The sequence below is a fragment of the Gobius niger genome (genome assembly GCF_951799975.1).
Source record: "Gobius niger genome assembly, chromosome: 8".
Lineage (NCBI taxonomy): Eukaryota > Metazoa > Chordata > Actinopteri > Gobiiformes > Gobiidae > Gobius > Gobius niger.
The window spans coordinates 19894354-19919225 of record NC_136859.1 but is presented as its reverse complement, the minus strand read 5'-3'; the positions used below and the strand labels follow the sequence as shown (position 1 = coordinate 19919225).

At 42.7% G+C, this 24872-nt stretch overlaps 1 protein-coding gene across 1 annotated transcript; it reads right to left on the bottom strand.

Moving 5' to 3' along the window:
• Positions 1–2377: 2377 nt before the first annotated feature.
• Positions 2378–22276, bottom strand: LOC306966037 (uncharacterized protein). Its single transcript, XM_079560671.1, has 18 exons — positions 21995–22276; positions 20623–21219; positions 19928–20152; positions 19561–19719; positions 19032–19103; positions 18413–18732; positions 17956–18115; positions 17774–17840; positions 17103–17649; positions 16109–16238; positions 15934–16011; positions 13706–14134; positions 13411–13578; positions 9209–9508; positions 7268–7771; positions 7015–7094; positions 5258–6926; positions 2378–3638 (listed from the first exon to the last, which is right to left on the bottom strand). The coding sequence occupies exons 2-18, from the start codon at positions 21172–21174 to the stop codon at positions 3414–3416; spliced, it is 5685 nt and encodes a 1894-aa protein (XP_079416797.1). The 5' UTR covers positions 21175–21219; positions 21995–22276; the 3' UTR covers positions 2378–3413.
• Positions 22277–24872: the final 2596 nt, after the last annotated feature.

Sequence of the window (24872 nt, the reverse complement as noted above, 5' to 3'; positions counted from 1 at the left end):
CTATTTAAAAGTGAGGAACCCAGAGAGGTCAGTGGGACTGCAGTTATTTCAGAATGACAGACCCCTCTGTACAGTACAGGCGACTTATGAGCTGTGGCCTGCAACCTGTCTCTGACCATCACTCCACCTGACGACACTAAAAAGGTTTATATTTGTTGTAACAGATTTGATTAGTTCATTATAATAACTATAATGATACTTTAGTGGGTAGAACAAGTAATGAGGCAGGGCTGTAGGGGCACAACAGATGCATTGCAATTTCAAATATTTGCCCCCCCCTTGATTTTAGAGGTATCATAAAGTCACTTTAGCATTTCTTCCTTGCACCACTTTGAAACTGTACACCCTACAGTTGTGTAACGAGAACAGGAGTTCAGGTTTGGTGTCTACAAAACTGGACAAAATGTTATCTGTGCAATGGCTCATTTACTAATTTACGTTTTACACCTTAATGGCATTTGTGAATGGCTTGAAGATATTTGATGGAGTCTGCGTTGAGGCTTGGTTTAGTTTTTAAACGTCTTAATGGTCTTATATTCTTTTCTTTCAGAATTGCTTTTACAAAACAAACCCTCTAGCCATTCCAAAGGTCAGGGCACACATTCATGGTGCAGTCCTCTGGCTCTGGTTCTGAAACAGCCTGAAGGAAAGGCCTCACCTCCTGTCAGAGCCCTGGGGCCCCGATGTGCTGCCCCCGGTGCAGACGGCACCTCTGATGGTGTTTTCTTACCTGGATCATCTGGACAGTATGGAGGGGGCCTGGGGTGAGCGTGATCATGTGTTTGGATATGTGGAGGGAGAGGTGGGTGGTGATGAGGGGATGTCTTTCATTGATTGTCTGAAACTACGTCCAGTCCTCCTAATGGGACCGTGCACCAACGGCCTATGAACAGAGATGGTGTGATTGTCAGGGTGCTGCGCTGCACTGATGCTCCAGTGCACACGCCAATCGATAGACAGCTGTCTGGGAAGTGAGGGAATGCTCCGCAGTCAGCATGGCTCCAGTGCTGCTCTCGGATAAAACAAGAAGAGGGAAAGTTCAAAGTGGAGGAGTGCAGGTGCCAGGAATTCACAGAGGGTTTAAAGGGGCTGGAAGCAAGTTCGCCATTTTATACTCACTACTGCCACCTCAGGCCATATGTGTCACTGCACCTTCTATATTAAGCTCGTGCATGACGGCAATTCGGGCCGAAGTGAGACATTTTTGAGTGACCGTACAGGATTTTAGAGGCAGTTGTGGTGAACAGGTCTGAGCTCATTCTACACATTAGGACATGGCCGGAACATGTAGGGGGAGGAAAATACTTAATTTTAACATTTTTAAACTCCTTATAGTCCCTTTAAGGGGTTTTGTATGTCTGCCTCTTAGTAGTAGAAATATGAGCTCATTTTGTTTTTACCATAAATCTTCAGGCTTCAAAAAGTCCACAAACCCTTCCTGGCTTTATGTTCATCTGGATTTGGGCTCTGACAAAAATGCACCACCTTTAACCTCCGGTGCAAATTACAGATGTTACATAAAGTACACACCACAAATGAGCCTCTTTCATCTCAAAAAATATTTCTAATGTTCACAATACTGATTGAATGTTAAGAGTATCCGGATGTCAGTAGTCTTCAGACACGCGAGCAGGATGGATTAGGCCTGTCACAATCATTACTATATCTTACATACTTCAAAAACAACAAATTGGGCTCAATATTTTTTGTCACTAAATTTAGCTCAATATTACCCAAGTAAATTGTGTTTCCTGTGTTGTGTCATTGTGTTATTATATGTGAAATATGAAGTGCAAGAGCATACTGTGATTTCCTTTTTCTTTCTAAATGAATTATTGTGGCGTGAAACTGTCCTCAATAATATTGTTTATCGCGATATTTTCCTGCCTCAGCAATCAAACTTAAAATGTTATTGCGACAGGCCTATAAGCTGGAGCAGTGAATACACAACCCCCCCCCCAGACTGTTGAAACAGGAAAATGGAGTGAGACATGCCAACTTGGTGTAGCGCACGGCATCACTACCGGATAATAATATTTATATCATCACTAGGGTAGGATTTCTGGCACCAGGACCTCATTACACCTGTTGCATCTGTCAGACTGTAGGTGCCAGGTTTCATTGTGAGGGTTAGGTATCCATCACAGTCAACGATAAGTTTGTAAACAGCAGCTCGTCTTTAAGAGTCACCAAAATCTGATGAGATGTAAATTGCAAGTGCATCATACTAAATAAATGAATAAAATAAAATAGCTGCAGCTAAACTTTTAAAAATGACATTATTAACATTATTATTATATTATGTTGAGTCAATGTACGATAAATAACTCGGGACACACTGATTTACTGTTGCAAAGTTAAACTCCGGTCATGGATCCAAGTAATAGATCACAATGTCACCAAGATGCCAGGCCCAGATGAAGATACTGATTGAATGGGGTGTTGCGACATCGTGGTGATATTCTGAGGAAGGAATGTGCTGCAAACTGTTTAAAAGCCTTTACAAAAGTGTGAAAAACCACCGTACATCAGAATGTTTATTACACAAAGAACATCGAAGGCCACACCTGCATTGTATTGACAACTTTTACCTGAAAATGTAAGTGACCTTTAAACACTACTCTGAAAAGCCTTCCATCATTTGCGACGCACCAACGCAGGGGCCTTTGTGGCTGCGCTGAAGACAAAATTCAGAAAACGCCAGCATTATGTGCAATGTCACTGTATCGCAATTATTAACACTATGTAAAATCACATGAAGAAACCAGCCTTTGTAACAAAATCAAACTGAAGTGTTCATTTGTTAACAAAAATGTCCATTCATTACAGTCATGGGAGAATACAGTCTGCAGTGCGTGTAACAGTGTGAAGGCAGAGAAAGAAGCAATACAGGACTTTAAAAATGAAATAGTTCTAGAAAAACACATTTGTTGATTGCTGGCCATCTTGTGCCAATGATGTGTTGTATAGTGACACATAGTACAGCTGTAATGATGCATACAGTACTGAATACCTTTACTTCATAATATATTGGACTTTGTTTTGGCCACGTGTATAAAACTGTGGTATCTGACAGGTGTAGTGGAGAGGAGAATGTGTACAGTCCTGTATCAGCAAGGCTACAATAGTCTTAAGTCCACACCTGAGCTCAGAAAGACAGTTTCATGGTTGAACTTGAGGCGCGGTGGATATGTTTGCTCCATAGAAATAAGCCTGGTAGATCTATTTCATTCTCTTGATGCAAAGTTGTCATAAGCTGCTTTTGGTCAACTCTGCTCCTCAAACACATACTATAGTTGTTTGTCGGTAAAATCCTCACTAATGCACTTCAGTTTTTGCGTATTTTGGTATGTACAACGTTACGAAAAGCAAAGTTCACAGTTTGTAGGTTCACTCAAGGCTTCTGGGTGGGTTCAGTGGATGACAGACTCCATACGAAAGGCGCGTGAATATGTAAATGAAGAGTGTTTTTGGAGGCTGAAAGATGGCGGTGCAACAGTGGAGGAGGATGGAGATGACCTGGAGAAAGGAGAGCGGCCTGCCCATCGAGACGGTAAGCGGCGGTTGGCTGGACGTGCAGGTCTGGAAAAGTTCTTCTGCTTCGCGACAGAAGGTGTGGTGGAAGACTCTTGGTTTGCCTGTCGCGAGACAAATTCATTACCACTTAGGGTTTTCACATGATTCGGTAAAATCCCGCCACACAGATACGTTACATTTTGTTTCATGTGTCCCAAATGTAGTCATCTTGATCCTATGGGAAACAACAGGCTTAGTTCAACAATATACTGTTAAAGGACCAATTTGGGAAAAAGTTGCAGCATTGTCTCTTTAAAACTCGCGCAACTTTGTATCAGTGCTTGGACTACAAATGGAAAATGTTCATAACTAAAAAAACAAATATGTTGAACTGATGTCTTGTCTTTGATGTCATATTTTGACTAGAGGTCACCCAATATATCGGCCGGCTGGGCTGATATTTGGAGATTTTACAATATCGGCTATCGGCTGATCTCGCAACAATAAAGGCTGATATCTCCAGGAACGAAAGTGACAGAGCCTTCCAGTTTTTTTGCATTGGAAAGAGCAAAGTCAGGGCTTTAAAATGAGTCCTAGACCTCAGGGTAACTGAGAAACATTGCAATGAAATTGTTTAGCTACAAGTTTGTTAAATACAGGTTATATCTCAGTCAATATGGACTTGTTGTATGTCATTTTGAAGCTAAGATGTTTGCTCGCTGCGCAAAATTCTGCAACTAGCAACAGCATGCTAATGCTAACGGCAGCATGCTAATGCTACCGGCAACTAATCAAAGCTGGGACAGAAACTAAGACTGAATCACCTAAAAGTACTAAAATAACATTGGCCACGGCTGGAGATGCCAAGTATTTATGTTTTGACAGGATTATAGACCAGACATTGTCAAGAATTGTTTTAATCCTATTTCAGTTTTTTAGGGTTAAAAGGAAGGCAACCAGACAAAAAAAAAAATGAGTCTAAAATGCTTTTGGTAGTAAACATAATTACCACACGTCACTTGTTTTTCAAATGTTGGCCAGCCGTCAGAAGTACTTGTGATTTTGAAGGTGCTGGTTTGGAAAATATCTTAATCTATTGTACTGTATATCATACATCATAATATTTGTTGATATATTGTTAATAAGTGTATCAGCGTTCTTTGCTAAAAAATAAGTTCTGGACCCAAATAACTTTAAGCAAAGTAAACGGCCACCCAATCTTTTTACGACTCCATCGCCACAGGTCATTTTCTGAGTCTTCCATAGCAGATTAGTGAATTGGCTTTTCGCAGTGATTTAATGCAATAAACTGAAAAACCGTATTGTATACACAGTTCATGGAGAAACTGTGAAAGGGCAACAGTTACCATAATATGCCAAAGCCACTCATTACTTTAATTATGAGCCTTACAGCAGTGGAATGCCCCAGATGCCCAGATTATAATGGCGGTTTGGGCCTGTTTTTGTCTGCACACCAGAAATAAACAACAGTCCAATCAGAAGTGTCCTCAGTCATGGGCATTTGTTTGCTAGAGTTAGAGAACAAAGTGTGGGTTCTAACGTTAAAAGTGCTGTTTCAAGGCGCATTGTTTTCATATCGCCCCTTTTAAGAATGTGGCCAAAATAAAAACATGAAAGGTATTTGCCGTTCATATTAGGCATCTGATCACTCATTAATTAAGTGTATGATTGGATTAGTGAATAAAGGCGATGTGGACATACAAAGGCATACACTACCCACCTGCCCACTTAGTTGGATCTCTTTCAGCTCGAGGATCTTGTGAGTGCTTGGCGAGTGTGGCAGTGTTTCTCTTATGAACAGAGGAGTAGAGTCCATGTCCAGCATGTTCAGCTCTCTGTCACTCGTCTCCCTCACACTTAGGTTGGGACTTGAGGCTGTCTCTCTCTGTTGGTTCCTGTTTTTGGTTGCTGTCTCATAGTTCTTGAGTATTCTCTCCACTGCTCCGTAGTTGGAGCGGGAGCCCTCGGGTCGTGGGTAGGCTGCCAGTGTGAGCTGTTTCCAAGGATGCTCGCTCATTATCCGGAGCCCGGGCCTGCAGGAGTCAGACGGCTGCACTTGTTTCGCCTGCACTTGTTGCCCTCTTGTTGGTTTCTGTTTGTTCTCAACAGAGAGCGGCTGGGACACTCTTGCTCTGCACTGAGGTTTTTCATCACAGTCACTCTCGGAGCTGGAGGAGTCCAGGGTCAGACTCATATTTTCAGACGGGAAGCGCTCAAAGCAGAGAAAATCTGTGGTCACTTTGATTGGTGTTTTTCTGGAAGGACTGAGCTTGACCTCAGAGTGGCTCTCAGACCTTTGAGCGGCTTTTGTGGCAAGCTCTTGTTCTGCTGCATGTTTCTCTTTTAATGGTGAATGATGGGTTTCTCGCTCTTTCTTCACTGGTTGACCTCTTGAACCACACCTAGTTTGTGCTGGAACCTCTGGGCTTTGCTTTGTGATATCTGAGATGGAGAGAGACTGTGTGATTTTGGGTTCAACACCAAAACAGCGAGTTGGGACTTCGGAGTGATGCTTGAATTGGATTTCCCTGGGAAGCAGCTCTTCACCTGAGCCAGCACTTGTTAAAAGCCCTTGTTGGCAGAGTCCAGGGGAGGGGTTTATAGGTGAGAAATTGTCCTGCTCCTCTACCCCGCGGCCCATCTCGGCCTGAAACAGACACCGGTTGAACTCTGCTGTTTTCTGTTCCAGTGTTAGGTTTCTCCTGGAGCCCAGCAGGACAGGGCTGGCAGGAGGTAGCTCTGGAGCAGAGAGGTGCACAGGAGCCTCTTTCAAAGTCTGAGGCTTTTGATGCACCTCTTGGTTTTTCAAAATAGCACCAGCAGGACTGTAGTCTATGCCAATGTTTTTAGCAGCAGTCACAATGTTGACTTCTGAGAAGCTTTTCTGGACGGTCCCATACGAAGACACTTTGTTCGCTAACTTACTAGCATCACAGGACCAGCGGCTGTGGCAGCAGCTGACATTACAGTTTGGATTGGCAGGTACAGCACATGAAGATCGTACTCCATCAATCAAAACTTTCCCTTCATTTTCCTGGAGCATGGCTTCAAACTTTCTCACAATTGAGGGGCTTGTGCACTTCCTGTCCACTACCACACAGGGACTGTGACACTTCCTGGCTGAGGTCAGTGGAGACTCTGGGATGTACAGGTCAGTGTCTTGTTGAGAGCTCAGATTCCAGGACGAGGAGCGCGGCGGGATGGGTGGGGCTGTGGCGTCTATTTCAGACTGTGCCCCAGGACTGAGCTGTGGTCCTGGTCCAGAGATGGACCTCCATGTGTTTTCGGGGGACAAGGTGATCCAGTGCTCCCTTTCCAAAGCTCTCAATTCATCATAAATTTGGCTAAGGTCGCATGGTTCAAGTATGTCTCCATCCTCCGATGGATTTCTGAAAAATATTAATTATATACATATTTTTATAAACCACATGCATATGAAAATCCTTTCCAGATTTAGGTTTAAATAGATAATGTTACCTCTTGTCTCCGCTCTTTTGTCTGATCTCCTCCTGGTAGCTACACAGCTCTTCACTGACACGCGCAATCTCTTTAAGAGCCTGAAAGAACAAAATCAGGATCCAAATCATTGCACGCTAGGAGGCATCATGTGATCACAAATGGATGAATGAAATCTTTGTGTTAAAATTCAAATTCAATAAAAAATGGTGATGTGATTATGAATTTCTGTGATTTAATCTGAGATAAGAGAAAAGCATTCCTGAATACTCACAGCATTGAGAGCGGTGGTGTTTCTCTTTTTCTCACTGCCATAATTCAGCTCAGTCCAGGAAGGATTTTCTCTGGGATTCTGGTGGACACTTTCATTCTCTTTGGCAGTGGTTTTAATGGACTCTGCACATCCACGAAGCTGTAAAATACTATCCAGCTCCGCTGTATCTATAACTTCTCCCCTCTGAGAGGCTGCATCTGGCCGCCAAGTCCCACTGGATCTCAGGTCCTCCTCATAAACAGTTTGTACATGATCATGTGTGCCTAAGTGGAAAGCAGCAGAGTGGTGACTTTCACTGTCCAGGTTGATTTTGTCGTCACTGCCAAACCCAGTAAATAGCGCTGATCTTTGCTCTGACTGGCTGCTGCTGCTCAGGGGCTCTGAGCGCGAGTTGTCGCTGAGGAGGCTGGAGCCAGTACTGAGCCTGTCTGCAGCGCTGCCCTCATAGTGCTTTCTCATGTCCACGCTGGTCCCTTCTCTTTTGGCCCTTACCTCACAGTACAACTACAACAAAAGACAAAAAGGAAATTGTTTTTAGTTTCATGAGGGACAAGAGCTTTAAATAAAAGAATGAGCAGAATATAAGGCTACAACAAATAATTGCAATTAAATCAAAATTTCCATTTGAACAGTAGCAATTACTAAATCGCAAAGACTGCACTTATGTAGTAAAACATCCTCTGCAACAAGAACAAAATCCTGTATCCTTGGACCCAGACCTTAATAAACATGTTCTCAAATGTATGTGATTCTTGTAAACTGGATTAGCATCTTATATTTCAATCTTCCCTCAAATGTTGATGTTCCTGGACATGTTAAAAACCTCCAGAACATGAAACTTGATTTTAGCAACTTTAGAAACTTAGGCGAGAGGCTAAATGTCCGCAACACTTAAACTACCAAGTGCAGATGATGGTTTAGGAATTTTTGCCTAAGATGGAAAACTCATGTACGCCTGAGAGCTTACACAGACATAGGTCTTAACTGTCTGTGAATGTAGAAAATGGTGTCCTTAAATAGCTTGCTTTCACTGTTGGCATCTCAATATAGAACATTTTCATTGATCGCTAACACGGACTAGTCTAAATGAAACGGAGTCTAAATCGGCGTTAGTTAGATAGTTTTTGTGTTGTGTTTTTGTAGCTTTCATCCTCGTTTTCATTGCTGTATTGACGCTTTTTTCAAGAAGCTTTTAGATTTGGGTAAAGCCAAACTAGAGAAAATGTGCTCGGTTCAGGTGGGGGTCAAGAGATGAATATTTGTCCTCTATAAAAGTGAAGAAATCCTTTAAAAAATACTCCTGTTTTGTTCATAATTTCAGCTTTGTAGGTTAATTTAATGTTAATTGAAAGTTAATTTGTGGGGAAAATATATATTTCTTAAATGATATATATCAATTGTATTTGGGTCAGAGCTTGGAACCCTAGGATTACAGTGGATCCTTACAGTGTCCCAGCTGAGAACCACCGCTCTATAGGAGGAGTCAGCTCTTCCATCATGGATTCTCTCCAACTTTCTGTTATTAATGTAAATGGGGAGGAGTAACGTGTAGTGCTCTATCGTTAATATGTCGAAGGAGAACAATCAGGATGCATGGGAGGTATTCTGAAAGCTACAAATGAGCTGGGGGAACAGTGTATATTCAACTACCTCCTAAACTCCTACCTCCTAAAATCAAGCACTCCAGCTTAAACCTACTTTTCACAGGGTTCAGCTTCCCTAGACCTCTCTCTAAAACATCCTAATGTAACACAATAGAGACAATTCCCACCCACTTCCCATTCATAACATGCAGCTGCAACAATGACTGACATTGTTTGCGAGGATGTGAGGGGTATGTGATGAATATGATGAACGTATCTGGGTCAAGCTCAGAAGCTACATTGTATTATAGGGTTATGACTTAAAAGTTTTACAATTCAGCTGTATTTAAAAATGTACCTCTTCTATTTTCCTCTGCATATCCTTCAGCTGACATTCCCATTCCCTTCTCTCCACGTCAAACCTCTCCAACAGTTCCGCTTTCTCTCGCAGCCAGTCCCTCTCACTGTGCTCCAAACGGCAGCGCAGGTCCATCGCTGTGGTGTGCGATTCCACCAAAAGCCTCCTCTGCTCCTCTCGTTCCCTGCGGAGCGTGTCGTCTGGATGTTTTTGATGACTTCGCGGCACTCCTCCTGCACCAAGACCTGCTGCTGTCTGGGCCCCTCCGGTCACCAGCCGAGCGCCCTCTCTAGCCTCCAACTGCAGAATTAGACAATGTGTAAATTGAGGGATGGCACACTCAATTTCTATTCAATTTACAGGTTTTGGGCCAGTTAGCTTCATGAACAAGCACCTTTTCACCCAGACACTAAGAGATAGTTAAATAAACAGAGTAAGATGTGTTATTACTTTACTAAATCAACTTTCAACGGTCCTTTCCTGAAAATGCATTTTTATCACACATCTTCACTTAAAGTAGTACTAAGTAACTCATGCCCCTCGAGGCCATAAGCGCCACTGCAGATGTTTTTTACTCATTAATTGTAAATGTAAATGAGTAAATACTACACTGACAGAAAAGACAAAGGGAGAGAGGGATATTGTACATCCAATTACACAATGGAGATTTTTTTTTTTCACTCAAACTAACTGCACGTTAGCCTGCTAGCCTCTTCTTTGTGATTCCATTAGTGTGTATTGGTGCAAAGTTGCAATTGTGGTTTTCTGGATAGATAAGATAAGAGACACCAGGGAGAGATGAAAGACCCCCCCCAATCATCCCATTAACACTTGTACCACATTACCCCCAGAGGGACTACGGAAAGGATTTATTAAAGGTAAACATGTACCTTAGTACTGCTTTAAATTCAACCTACGGATGCCAATTCCTGGCTAGATTCATTGAGCTTTCATTGAACATTTTCAGTAATACCTAGATAATTTACTGAAGGACTTTTATTCCGTCGGAATAAATCTCTGCATCGAATACGTCAACAAAATGAAACTAAACCTACATGTTTTAACCTCAACGTTGTCCCCAGAGATGTATGCTATGCTTATTTTTGTTTTACTTTTAGATATAAAATGTCTAATTCCCACAAAGGGCTGGGTGTTATGAAGATAAAAAATAAATGTGAGAAAGAATCTCTAAATGTTTGTATGAATGAATGAATAGCATGTGTGTATTTTTCCCCAATTCACCTGTATTGCCAGATGGAAACCATTGTCAATGTCTAGGAACACAACTTCATTTAGTTGAAGATGTTTCGTTCAAAGTGGAATTGAGTATGAAGGAGTGGCAGGATGTGTGGGAATAAAGTGCCAGAGGGACGAGTGTGAGTGGGTTCACTGTAGGAATAGACATAACCATATCCTGAGCTTTAGTGCAAAGATCACTGGTCCAGGGCTGCAGACTCTCAAAGGTCTCATACTAAGACCGGATACATTTCAGGATACAACCGATTTCAGGCATGTCAAAATATGCACGTACGTACAAAATCCACATGGCTACTTTTTTTTTCCTGACTGTTTTCAAATTAGAGAATATATGCAAACAGTTACACAATACTCTGGATGTAAAAGAGCCAAGCCTTGGATTTGCAGAGAGGGAATTTCTCTCAATTACACTGTCATTCAAACTTAACATCTACGGTAAGAGTTTTTCTAAGTGCATTTGCTGGAATGAAGCGTGCATTTTTGGTGCTGTTGAATTGGCTTGTAATTCTGGAAAGATCTATTGTCTGAGTTGCATGTACATAGTGGACATGCCCGAGTGTGTTATTTGAGTGTGCAGTCCACACAGACATTGACCAAAGCCTTCTTACAAGCCTCAGTCACAGTGCTATTTCTGCTTGTGGCCTGGGGTCAAAAAACTATGGTGTAGAAAAACAACTCATGGCTTTTCTGTCTGTGCAGGGCCTCGCTTAAAACTATCCACAATTACAGATGCACGATGATGGGCGCTGTCCACAATCTATTTAAACATCCAAAAGTAAACAAGTGCAGAAAGTACACAAAACAAGACGGCTGGAAAATTCAATACAAGAGTTGGAATTTTTTATTGATTGACACCGCAAGACTATACTGCTGTGGATGAAATGGCCCAGGGAGGAAACTTAATGTAACATTATCTTATCCAGTCACAAGACAAAATGTAAGATATTCTATTTATTTAACTGACAGTGGGGAGAGGGAGGTCAAGAATTATTTATTTACAGCTTATTATCATGCAATTTCCTGCAGGTGCTTTGTTGTGTTGAGCCCTGGAAGGAATGGGGTTTAAAGAAGACGGCTTTTGTTTTGTGTTGTTATCAGAGGAGCAGGGGCACAATGCAACTTTTTTTTTTAACTTAAAATAATGGCTGACACTCTGACCACCCTCATATGGCACACTGTATATGAGGGTAACTGTGTCAGTGACCTGCTATAAATAGTGGGCACACAGCCCTATACAAAGTCACATTCCTCTGGAAGGTGGGAGACGAGGTAAAGGCAACGGGGCAGTCGCAGCTGACCAGAGTGAGACGTCTCTCAGCTTCTGGCAGCTTTGGGAAATGACTGACACTCATAAAAATATGACTGAAATAACCCAGCCAAGAAGTTTATTTGGGTGGTAAACACAGCATGAGAAATGTCCAAGTGGTGTAATAATTTGAGTGTGTGGTTGTGAGAAAAGATTGCTCAAGAAAAACAAAATAAATGTGTCAGTGGTTGGATCAGTTTGTATTTAGGAAATGTGATTTACAATGACAGAAAAGAAACCTGGCAAAAAGCAGGCACTGTATAGATGTATAATAAGTTGCTATTGTTCATAAAGGTTGCATTATTTCAGGACAACGGCTAAAGTTATTAGCTATGAGACCTAAGCTCTGAGTGTGTCTTTTCTGTTTGAACCATTTTGAAAATGATGGTGAGGCTTCTCACCAACACTAAAATTGTTCACCTTTGACCTCTAAAATTAAAATAGCACCTACATACAGCATGTCTGCTGATCATGTGAGCCCCAGAGATTTAAACCCTGTCGAAAAGTTTAAGATTACAAATGGTGACACATGACTGTGTTTTGAATCAAACTAGAATCCCAAAATTAGCCTGTAGTAAACACAAACTGCACGCGGACGCAGCATCAGAACAAAACAACTTTACAATGGATTAAACCACGCCTCTGTGGCTGCACTTCAGCTCACATTTTCCTGGTCTGTTTCAGCAATCAATTCAGGCATGTAACTTCTGCATATGTGCAATGAGGTTTCCTTTCCTATCATAGGAATGTAGCAGCTTGAGTAGTGTTTACACTTCATGTAGACCCAAATTCTATAATTAGTCATTTATAAATATATACTACAGCATTGATTTACACGCCAAAGCCAGTGCTAATTAAAACAGGTTTGTTTACATTAGTATCTCAACGGTCATGCACTGTTTATGTAGGCTTTTGAGTTCTGATCATTGTCTGTAATAACTGTCAGATTCACTGTCTGTGATGAACACAAGGCAGTAATGCCTTTTTAATAAACTATGAAAGGAAGGATGAGTAGTCAGGAAGACACGATGCTCTGGCATACAGTGTCATTTGTGACATTTCCCAGCCAATTTCACAGGAAGCTAAGAGATCTGCCTTTTTCAAATTGTATCCTGAATAGCAATACAAACGGTGCAAGGGCTGAATGCATGCCATTTCTTGCCGGGTTTAAAGCTTGTGATAAAAATCAAATCTATGGGATTAAAAGTCATAGAACATCTAATCATCACATCATAGAAAGAAAGATGTTGATTTAAGTCATGCGTAAACATACTCTGTCCACAATGAACAAGCATACTTTTGTTTCAGACTTCAAACAAACAAGGACTTGCGTGACCAGATTAGTTATAGCATAGATTTACATCAAGCAATTGTGTCAGCTCTTAGCACTGTATGCAAGCCAATATCAAACATTTCTGCTTATTTCCTTTTAGTGTACGTAACACTACATGTTTTCAAGCCCGTTGCTTTGTTTTACATTCACAATCACAGAGCATTACAAGCTAAACGTAATGATGTGAGTGTCAAGCACAAACTATTCATACCAAAAAAGATGGTCTTGTTCTGGTAAGCTTACTGTGTCATCGCTCACATCTCTAACCATACTCTACACACTAGGCTACATCAGTTGGTCTGTTACCTGTGCAATCCTGCGTTTGAGCTCAGCCTTCTCCAGCTCCCAGCTGCACCGGTCTCTGGTATACTGCAGCTGTAACTCACTCCTCTTCTCCTCCTCTCGCTTCACCTCCACCTGCACCTCCTCCAAAACGGTCTTCAGATCCAACAAAATTCTTCTGTTCTCACCTCCCTGCAGAAAAAAAGACCCTTGGTTTAGCAGTGTAAATCACTTGACTCAAATGTTTTTTTTCCCATAACCAACATCTTAGAGATCAGACAGACGTTTTTTTGCATTCATGAAAAAAAAGTTGCTTTACTTGTATATTTGCAACTTCTCTCAACAATGACTCTTTCTCCTTCATCCATTCTTCCTTGTCTTCAATATGACGCTTCTTAAGTTCCTCAAATTTCTTCTTAAGCCGGACGTGCTGTTGTTCTTGCTGCTGCTGCTCGGGACCCGACCACATTTGGCCCCTGATGAGTTCAGACGCTGTGCCGGGTCCGTGCTGCTCCCCTGGAGCCTGAAACTGCTGCTCGTATATCTGACTGAAGACAGTAGGCGGCGAGGAGATCCTTCTCAGAGGATTGCGGTTTTTGCCTTTGCCTCTGTCTGCCCTCTCCATCCTGGAGCAGGGCACAAACTCCCATCCTTGAGACGGGACATAGCCCCCGCCCGAACCGCCCCCTGCGTGCAGTCCAGAGCCATTCATAAAAGCACTCCACATTTCTCGCAAAAGGCGAAATCTCTATAGCTTAAAATTTCTTGCCAATAAGTTCACATTTTGATTTCTTAAAAAAATAAATAAGCAAAAAGCCAAACTTTCACATAAGCTCCATTTCACAATTTATCCAAAGCCGACCAGGTCCCCCCTCTGTCCCACAGCAGCTGTCCTCGCTGCGGTCTCGCAGTCAACGAGGAATAACTCCACGGTTTCCTTCATGTCTTTGGAGTGAAAAGGTGATCTTTATATGTCCATCGTCGTCGCACTTTGACTTTCTTTGCTCATTCTGAAGTGACTCCAGTGACTCGCAGCGCCGCGTCGTCTTTGAACTGTTTGCGATTGCGACAGCCCAGAGCTGGCAAAGACAGACACCCAGCAACGACTTTAACGCGAATGGGAGACGGTGAAGGTCCCAAAATATCGTGGAGCACACTGGTGTATTTTTACCTCTTGTAACCAGGAGTTTATTTTTCTAAGCAGCATAGCTCATCGGCGTCAGGAAGACGTGGCCTCGTGCGCCAAATTACCCAACACATTTGTGCGCCAATCAAGACGCGCAATCAGCAGCTACCTGTCATACAGTATCCATTACGCATCCAGGGTGAGCACAACACGGGCGAAGAAGATGTTGCTAACAAGCTATAACCTTGCAAGCTGCTCTATATGCCAGGTAACGTTTGACCATGTGTAAACTAGTTTAATAAGTACTTTTCAGTTTGTGTGTAGCCGATGGATTAGAGTCTTCGCCTCGAAACGCATTTGATCTGATTTTAAGAATAGCTGCGGGATGACTGTCACGAGGCAAGCAATGAATTGTGGGGCATTATTCATTTAACAGATCTAGGGCAATATTCACACTGAACTATGCATTTAACATGCTTTAGCCTTTAGCTGTAGCTCATCACCCTGCCTTTCCCATTCATCAGACTTTAACACAACTGTAATAAACCTTATGTCCCACGTGTCATTTAGACCTACCTTTACTTTTGTCTTGGAAGACACCTCCTCGTTCAGAAATAGTAAGAAGGCTACATTATATCCAACAGCTTGAATCTGCAAAATAGAGTCTAACTTGAGCTAAATGCAGGACGCTGGACTGAAACCATACAGTCATTAGCAGAAATAAAACTGTGCTTTCCCCTCTTCTCTGCCTCTGTCCCACAGCTGGCTCTAATATGTGACGTCATGGTGGGATGAAAGAAGTGGACCGGCCCCGCCCCCTGCTCGGTCAGTCCGCTGTATAACAGACCCAACATCAGCACATTTGCCTAGTTTTACAGACCCTGCATTGAGTGTCTTTACACTCTCTCGCGCACACAAAGACAAACATGACACATACCATCTGACGCAGAATCACCAAATAACGACTACACCGTGAACTTGGTGTAATGTTGTCAGTACAGGTTTACGCAGGCATATATATGGGGGTCAAACTTTCGTCTGTGGGCAATGCATCCTGTGAGCCCTGCCCAAAACCCAACCAAAAGGAGCGCATGTTTCTATCAGGCCTGTAGAAGTCATGCAATAAATGAATGTTCATCTTAACTTAACATTATTTCAGCTATGCATTTTTCTATCCTGATTTTATTAAATGCAAAACTCACCCATTAACTTAAGTTCCACGTCTGGTCTCTGGCAAATGATGAATTGATGAGTATCTCTTGGGTCAAGCGGAGTAAATGATATCTTGAGGTCTTCTCTTGTGTTATGTGGTGAACATAAACAATGAATATATACAAATGGAAAAAATAACATCAAATGAAAAAAAAGAAGTGGAAATGCTTTAAACTTTAAAGAACAAAAAATAGGGTGAAAAGGAATACCAATTTAAAAATAGTGGCATAGGACAACGACGAAAACAAAACAAGAATGAGTATCAACAGAATGATTGGCTGAAACATCTTCATGTTGTGAAATGAACAGAGAGAAAAGAATTAGTAACAAAAGAGTTACACTGGGTTATATGTATATTATCTATTAATGGTGGCATTTGCTTACAGACAGTGGCTCCTCGGCTTGTTGACCCTCTGGTTTGGGAACATCGAGGCGGTCTATAAAGGTCTGTAGCTCTTTCCTGAAGGCCTTCATTTGAGCGTTGATGCGATACAGCAGCTCATGCTCTCTGATTCTGTGGAGGTAGAGAGTAAACCTGCTGAATTTACAGCAACCTATTATCTCAATATTTTAAAAACATGTTTGCGCAACAACTTCACAAATCCTTATTGTGACAGATTTTTTGGGATATTTCATAATTTCAGTATTTGCTAAGTGTAATCTTGAAATTGCTATTGAGATTTGAAGTGCTAATATTACCTTAAAGCCTCTACTGTATAAGCTAATTTATATGAACTTTTTTTTATCAGGCTCTTCTGCACCCCTTCCCCGTTTTGATACTTCTGTTTGTTTGCTATACTAAAACTTCCATGCAAGTTTTTTTTTTTTTTAGAGCATACAAGTTCAATTTAGAACTACATTTATAGTGCTGAGGTTTTCTATCCCACACCCCGTGAACGCCTCAAAGCCTCCGTTTAAGCAGCTGATACAGAGGCAACAATGACGGTTCCCTGGAGATACTGGATTGCTAAACAAACAGACTGGAACATTTCATGAGGATCTATCTGTAACAGAAGTCAGATGGTTTATCAGTTCACAATCTTTTCTAAACTTTTTTCATAAAGCTAAACCATGGCTGTGTTAGCGCGCAAACTATTAAAAGCTGGGCATGTTTAAAACTTCTTCGGCTGCTTTAAACCTTTCCAAGTGTTTTGCGATCCCTGCTAATGTCTGTGTTTACAAGGTGTAGCGATGGTGTAGGAGAGAGGTGTGTGCGGGAGCTTTGTGAGGCCTGGGAAGTGCAGAGCTCGTCTCTGCTTCTGCAGCACAAAGTTAGCACTCAGTTTCGAAGGTGACGCATCTAGCGATGCAATGTGGGATTGCGAAAGTGCCGGGCCGGCAAATGGATTTGCTGATAGTGGCTTTAAGCTTAACTTACCCTCCACCCTCATCATCCTCGTCTAGCCGTGCAAACATCTCTCCGTTGGTGACATACACCCGTGCCTCTGCGATAATAGTGCTAGTGTCAGCTATGAGCCTGTCTATGGTCCGCCCCAGACGCTCCGCCTCGATCCGAATATCTATCATGTGCTGTCGATCCTTGAGGCTTCGGGATAAAAAACGACTGTCCACAGGTGAGTATAGGGCGCGTGTGGGCGTGAGGCAGCGTATGTTCCTGACTTCATCCGGGTCGCTCTCACCCCCAATGGGACCCTCTCGTTTGCGGTGGGGCGGGAGGAGGCGGGGTGAGGAAGCAGAACAGGAGGGTGTGTCGTCGTCCCGCCCACCATCGCTCTCAGCATCACTGTCCCGAGGGCTGGCTCGGATGCCCAGGTGGGAGGCCAAGTCGTAGCGCTGCATGTTGGAGAGTAGGACGCGGTTCTCGTACTGAAGCTGCATGACTTTGCCGCTCAACTCATTGATCTGCAGACGGGCCGCTTTCAGCTCCTCCTGGATGGCTTCCATCTTGGCAGGGTCAGCTCCACCTGGGGCATAGTGAATGATAAGTGTACGTGATAGAAAGTCAGACAGACAGACTACTGGGTCTACAGATGAAAATTAGCTTGTGCCATCTCTGGACTAAAAAAAAAGTACAGGAGTTAAACAAACCTCCATGTCTTGACCCAGCCTCATGAGAGCCTGCTTTGTATTTTAGTTTGTTCAGCTCACTTGTCACCTAAAACAGAGAAACATTGTGTTTTCACATACCAAACTGGTGTGGAAAGACTTTAACTGCAAGTTGATTTCTAAAATAAATGTTAGAAATGTGATGATTTGGTGAAACAAGTGACCTTTTTGTTCTCTTCTTCTACATCAGCTAAATTCCTGCGGAGAAGTTCGGCCTCGTCTTCCACCAGCTGCAGCTGCTGTCTCAGCTCGGACAGCGCCTCGCCCTGCTCCCTGCACTGCTGCCCTCCAGAGCCAGAGCTATCCACCCCTGCGGCTGCCAGACTGGGACACAATAAAAGCATGTTTAAGTACAGTATTATGTCCTTACCTTTCCAAACTGGTACTGGGTCAACAGATTATGTGGTCGTACTTTTTTTGTCTATAGTCTATACTTTTTTACTCATAAAGCAGTTAACACCTTACAAAAAATGTATCAATGACTTCTGCTAAAGAACTTTCACAACCGCTACCATAATGTAAGAATGTTTAAGTGTGAGAATACTGACTACTATAACTATACTTTATCAATTACCAGAATCACTACCCGTTTCAAGCTCACAGAGTTTGGACTACACATACCTGTCCTCTCTCATGTCATCAAGCTCTGCCTTCAGCCCCCTGTTCTCCACCTCCAGCTCCACGATCTTCCGGCCCAAGATATTTGCCTCCTCCTCCACCAGACGAAGGCGCAGCTTCAGCTCTGACTCCCTGGTGGTGGGGGGTCCTCCTGCCTCACCTTTCGGCAGGGGGCTGTCCACATCTCCATAGAAGGAGCGGTACTTATGTAACTCCTGCTCCAGCCTGTCCTTCTCCTTGTCAATCTTTGCCATCTTCTTTCTCATCAAGATGGCTTCCTCCTTGATCAGCGCGAGCTGGCATTTTAGGTCGTCATTTTCCTCCTAAAACACAAAGTACAGAGCAAAATGTTTTTCCTCATGTTGATCAATCTTGAATTTCATTTCGACATTAATTTGTGTAGACCTGTCAGCGCTTTGCCAAAGATAATAATTTTCTATGATCTAATGACAATACGATTAAACTTAGCAGAGCCCTATTTTCAAGTTCCAATCGCATTTTCTTTAGGCTTTCGACGGTGGATGATTCAGCATGTTATTAAATTTTATATGCGCTTGAAACCAATCCCATCATCAATCAGCTTTACTGGACGGTAGTTTACAAGGTAGAGATGCTGACTCACCTCTGTGGGCGTCTGTGGAGTCTTCCTGTCCACTTTCTGCACATCTTTACTTCCTTTTCTTTTCAGTGAGAGCTGCAGAGAGACAGTGGTTACATTACCATCTCCAATGGCTTTCTCATTTCTATCAAAGCAGTGATATTTTGCAAAGTCACCATAGAATGAAACCCTTATTGTAAGATAATGCTGCTGTGTCATGCTTAGAAATAAACACAATGTTTTTTTTCCCGCCAACCTACGCCTGCCATTTACACAATAACCCAAAAAGTAAAGAGTTGCCAAACTATATTAACTTTCAGATGGGCTTTCACTGTACAAAATATAGCGACATTGTATAAATAGAATGCTAACAAATAGTGTGTGATTGTCTGAAACCTTCCACACATTTGATAATAAACAAACATATACATTTTATAAAGGTTTTGAACATTTAGAGCTAATTTGTTGGTGAAAAGCCGTCAGTCTGGCACAATGGCCTAACATTAAGGACTAACATTTAACATTAAAGCTTTTATCATCCACACAGTCTCACCTCCTTGGCTTTCTCCAGCTCATTCTGGAAAGCTTGCTTGGTGACCTCCACCTCAATCAGCTTCTGCCTCAGCTTTTCATTCTCATCTTCTGTTCTCGTCCTTTTCTCTTCCACATTCTCGAGCTCATGGTGCAAACGAACAGACACGTCTTTCGCCACCTGGGATAAAGACAAACAATAACAGCTGTAAGTGTAAAATCTAATGTACAGTATTTATGAAGCACATTTAAGAAGCTCACCAAACTACAGAACAATGTATTACACCAGAAAACAACAAACAAAAACACAGTGGAAAAAGAAAACACTAAAAAGTCTTTTCTTTGTGATTTTCTTTTTCCCTGAGCTGTATCTAATCTTTAAAGCTCACCTTCAGATCTTGCTCCAGACTCCTCAGCAGCTCTCCGTCCACTTGACCGCTTTCAGCAAAGCGCATCCTCTTCCTCTCGGCCTTCCTCAGCCTGTACTGAAGGATCCTGCAGTTTTTGTTTGCTCTCTCCAGCTCCCGTCGCATGTCCTGCAGCTGGCACGCGTCCTCCTCGTAGAAAGTGTCCCGCATCTCATCCATTTCCACTCGCATCTCTTCAATCTCACTCTGCGGACAATGAACAATGAAGGTGATCTTGCCAATATGCAGACAAACACATTTTTATATGCAAATTAAATACACTGACAGGATACAATAAAACGTAAAATATGGTTATTAGTTCACATCCATGCTTTGTTTATTATTGGTCTGGTGTTTGGTGCCTTATACCTTCATGAACTGAACTGGTCTAGTTGGTCATATTGGTAATGTGATGTCTGAGGTCATCATGTGTGTGTGTGTGTGTGTGTGTGTGTGTATGTGTGTGGGCTATTTCTCACTCTCACGAGAAGACAATCAATAATAATCTAATCTAATTCACACCACGGAAGCTATAAACTCCATGTCTGCCCATTGTTACTACCCACTATCATATGGTTAGATTCTAAATAGCAACCCATTGCTCTTGCGCCTTTAAATACAACAGGTGCGGCCACTTTTGATGGGAACCCAAACTGAGCAGTGATTTTCATTCTTACCTTGAGATCCTCGTTCTCGTCCTGCAGTCTGTCTATCTCGTCCAGCAGCACCGGATCGCCCTTTGGGTCTGAGTGCGGTGGACTGTCCGGTTCGGGGGATAATTCTGGCTCTGAGGCCGGCGGAGACGCAGACTTTGCCTGCATCTTGGTCCCTTTCTTCCCTAAGCTCTTGTTCAGGTGGAACTGTATGAGCTCCGTCTGTAAGCATCCCTCCTTCCAGAAGCCCGGTCCACAGCCCACCGTGCCTTTGGAGCTCTTCTTGTTACCGTTGTTGGCCTCGGAACCTCGCGGGTTTTTGCTTCTCAGTTTGGGGGACTTGGACGCGCTAGGCTGGTCCGAGACGACGCTGCCGCTGGTCGAGACCGGAGAATGGCCCCGGCTGCTCCGCCCGCCCGCCTCCCCACCTGCTGCCTGTTTGGAGGATGCTGCTTTGGGTTTCTGCGCGGCTTTGGTGCCGCTGTCTTTAGTCCCAGCCGGAGAGGACGAGCGCTGTTGCTTCCGGCTCCTATTGTCTGTCTGCCGCGACGCGTCGGCAGAAGATGGGTTCATCATTGTGTCAGAGGCTTTGGGCTCCCTCCGACTTAGCCATCCCTTTCTCTGCAAATAACAGGCTTACATTATTGTTCAGCTTCAGGGACTCGTGAATGAGATTGCCTCTGGAGATAATTTCATTTGGCAGTTAAAACATAGGGGCGCTCATAAACGAGGCTAATTGCACAGACAGCGCGCGGCCACCGTGACGTATTCGCTCATCCGATTGAGATCAACTGCAGATGTCACTATGTGCAACTAAATTGCTTTGCACAACAATAATCTTACATTGTTTTCAAAGTGCGTTCGTTTGGCACAGGCTCTTTGTAAGGTTAAAACACAAATATTAGCCAATAGTTGTAACCAGTTTAAGGTGAGGATTGGTTGTTTTATTGGGCGAATCAGGTTACAGTGGATGTTTTGCCGTTTCCTGTTGATGTCATCATTAGCTATCTAGTATCCAAGATCCAAGGCAGAGACTAAAATAGACGGAGACCGGCCTCAGAAGTGGCATTTGCTCTTTTAAGATGCGTCTTCTCCCTATTGTCCCGGCCGTCGACATGCCTTTCCATCTGTCGCACAAAACCACATCAAGCTGAGCACAAAAGAAGCGCATCTTTTACAGCCCGCGCGTCCTCCTAAAACTAGAAGCAGCAACAGTAAATCAAAGTGCCTCGAGGCCTAAACCAACACAGAACTCAGTGTGTGTGGACCACAGCCTGCTGCCAGACGTGCCCTTCGTCTTATACATGGCTTCAGCTGCTACATTGTCTCCGCCAGACGCCACACGTGAGTTACAACAATGTGGAGGAAATTGAAAGAAAAGTAACTCAAATCTCACCTTTTAATGATTTCGTCGGGAGGATGTGGAAGACAGTAGCCGGTGATAGGGAGGAGGAGGAGGATGGTGAAGAGATGCTGAGTCGAGCACCTCCCGACAAACCACCAGACGAGTCGTTTAATATTCATGACATTACCTCATCGCGGGGCGGGGCTTGTGAGCGGAGCTGGCATCACGCAGCGCTCATTGGCGGACACCCCTCGATCTCCTCAGTCAGCTGTGACTGGACAGAACCTCCTCAACTCCTCACATACAGTTATTTCAGCTGACCTTGAGTTGTGGACTGACGTTTGCGCGATCTGTCTTACTTTAGACTATTTTTAGACTATTTTGGCACGCGAAAATGAAAAGCTTTGTCTGTCCATGCTTGGTCAGTATTATCGTTTGGGTTAATATACTGTAAATGAAGTTGAGAGACAAAAATTCCCATATTAGGTGCCTCAATTTATTGCAATCGAACAGTTTAATGGTTGCAACTTACAAATCATAAATACTGCAGTTATTGAGGTAATATAATGTCCACTGAAGCAACACAAAGTTTAACATATCCAACCACAATTATATCACAACATTCTGCTGCTTTAATAGTGAATAAATGCTCAGAATGGTGGTTTTCTGTATGGATGTATGTACGAAGGCTCTCAAACTGTTACACGGCATTCTGCATTTAAAGCACATACTGTATTTGCTCCAATGGGCCCCAGTCACTCACCATATTGAGACATGTAGACATTTAGGATTGATGATACTACTCTCATCTCGCCATTTTTCTGTACTAAAGAACGTGTAGTCGCAAAGTAACTAACATTTTGCAAGAAAAAATATTCAAAAATGGCTTTTCAAATCATATTCTGATGGGGATTTTATCACAGTCATTATTTTTTTGTCTTGGAACCAGGCCCAGATTGACTTTGAAATATTTTCCAAAAGGGTCAGGCTATTGCGCTGGATGCATCAGATCTAACCAGCCGTTTAGGGCTTTTAATACTTGGCCATCTTCCAGTTGCTCCCTTAGACTGATAAGCACATACAACCTGCAGGCAGAATATTATTGTCGAACACATGCTTGTTTGCAAAAGATTCTGCACCAAGCACAAGACTGAGATCAAATTTAAGTAGAATTGAATCTAATCTCGACAGGAAAGTAGGTTGATGGTGATACATTTGACTAAAAAACAATATACTGTATGTAAAATTAAATGCAATTCTTTCACGTCATACTTTATTTCTAAGGACCTGGATCAGTCCTGTCTTTTTTGTCACTTTGATCAGCTGGGTCTTTACTTTCTTCTTTCATTTTTCCCACAGCTGGCTTATACCTAATGTCTATATTGAAATATCTGGATACATTCAGATCAATCCTCTTCCATATTGTAATCACTATTAGATTGCACAGCAGGAGTTGAGAGGCCATTCATGGAGCTTTGGCCAGGAACCATGATCCATTTGCTTTGAATGAGATAGCAGATGTTTGGGGAGGTGCACTGCGAGCCTGCATACATTTAATATAGATTCTCCACATCCCCCCAACAAACCTTCTCCTTATGCCCCGAGGACCGTTCAATCATTTACATGCATTAAGCTGGCAGATGTAGGCCTTATTGACATGCCATTATGGACCGTGCAAAAAACATAACCGGCCGAACAAGAAAGTGTTTCAAAACTGATAGGTTTGCACTCGTTTATAATATTTGATCATGAGGGATTCTTGGTAAATCAAATAAACTAAAAATCAAATTAAATCCCCCCTTGCTTTGGCAATGAAGCTCAATGGATAAGGACAGACTAGCAGTGGTGAGACTACGAAAGTGTCCTTGATTGACATTCACCTAAATATAGCCCCTTTGTTCATTTCAAAGAGTCATTTCCTTTTAGTTTATACGCTCCGTGTCTTTCACAACATTAATAGCATTTGGGCAGATGTCTGATTATTGTCAACTCAGCTCAGTACCAAATGTATGCCTATACTGAGTGATCTCATATTCTATGTTTAAAGAGCAATTTGTTCAGGATTGAGAAACCTCCTGTCTCCTGGAAACAGTATATATGCCAGACTCTTGCTTCATACTTCTGACAAGGCCTACTTAGCTTTGCTGTTCAGATGGGGATACAGTGCATTAGACCAGTAGTGTGAAATGTTCTTTAGCTGTCTCTCCTTCATTATAAGCATAATTCTCCTGTGTCTTAGCAATATTTTTGGGAGTTTGCCCCACAGCTGGTCAGTGTTGACCCGTGAGTGAAGTCTGCAAATCCTCTGTGTGTTGCAGTGGGTGTTCTTGGCAGTCTTTCTTCCTCCCACCACCAAAAGTAATGTTGCCTAATAGGATCCAAATATGTTGCTCTGAAATGGTGAAAAAGTGAATTGATACAAAGAGTGTTGGCCTATTTGTTGAGCCTACATGCCTATTTGCTTATTAGGTTCCTGTGTACTTGAGTTCTATTGGATTCATGCCATATATTCTTGTTTATGGGTTATGAAGCCCAAGATGTGAAACAAAGCCCTCATAACTATTATATATCTGTAACTTTTATCAAAACCAGGTTCACAGCGTTTATGGTTTTCAGTTGCCCTGTTGTGAAATTCACCGGTAGAAAAACAACACAAGCCTCCGCCATGTGACAGCCCACTCCTCTTCTTGGAGGCTGCCCACTCGTAAACTCTGCAGGAGTTGCACACACATAGATTATAATAGTGTAGTGTTCTCAATGTCTGTACTATTACACAAGCATTCAACCACCCACCACATGCACTGAAGGCCTCTTAAATAGTTTATAGTAGGGGAATATGCTGGAGGTGGGGGTGACCGGGAGAAAGTGGGTGGGGCCTGCAAGGGTGGGGGAGGCAGAGCTGCTGTATATTGTTTCCATAGAAACCTTT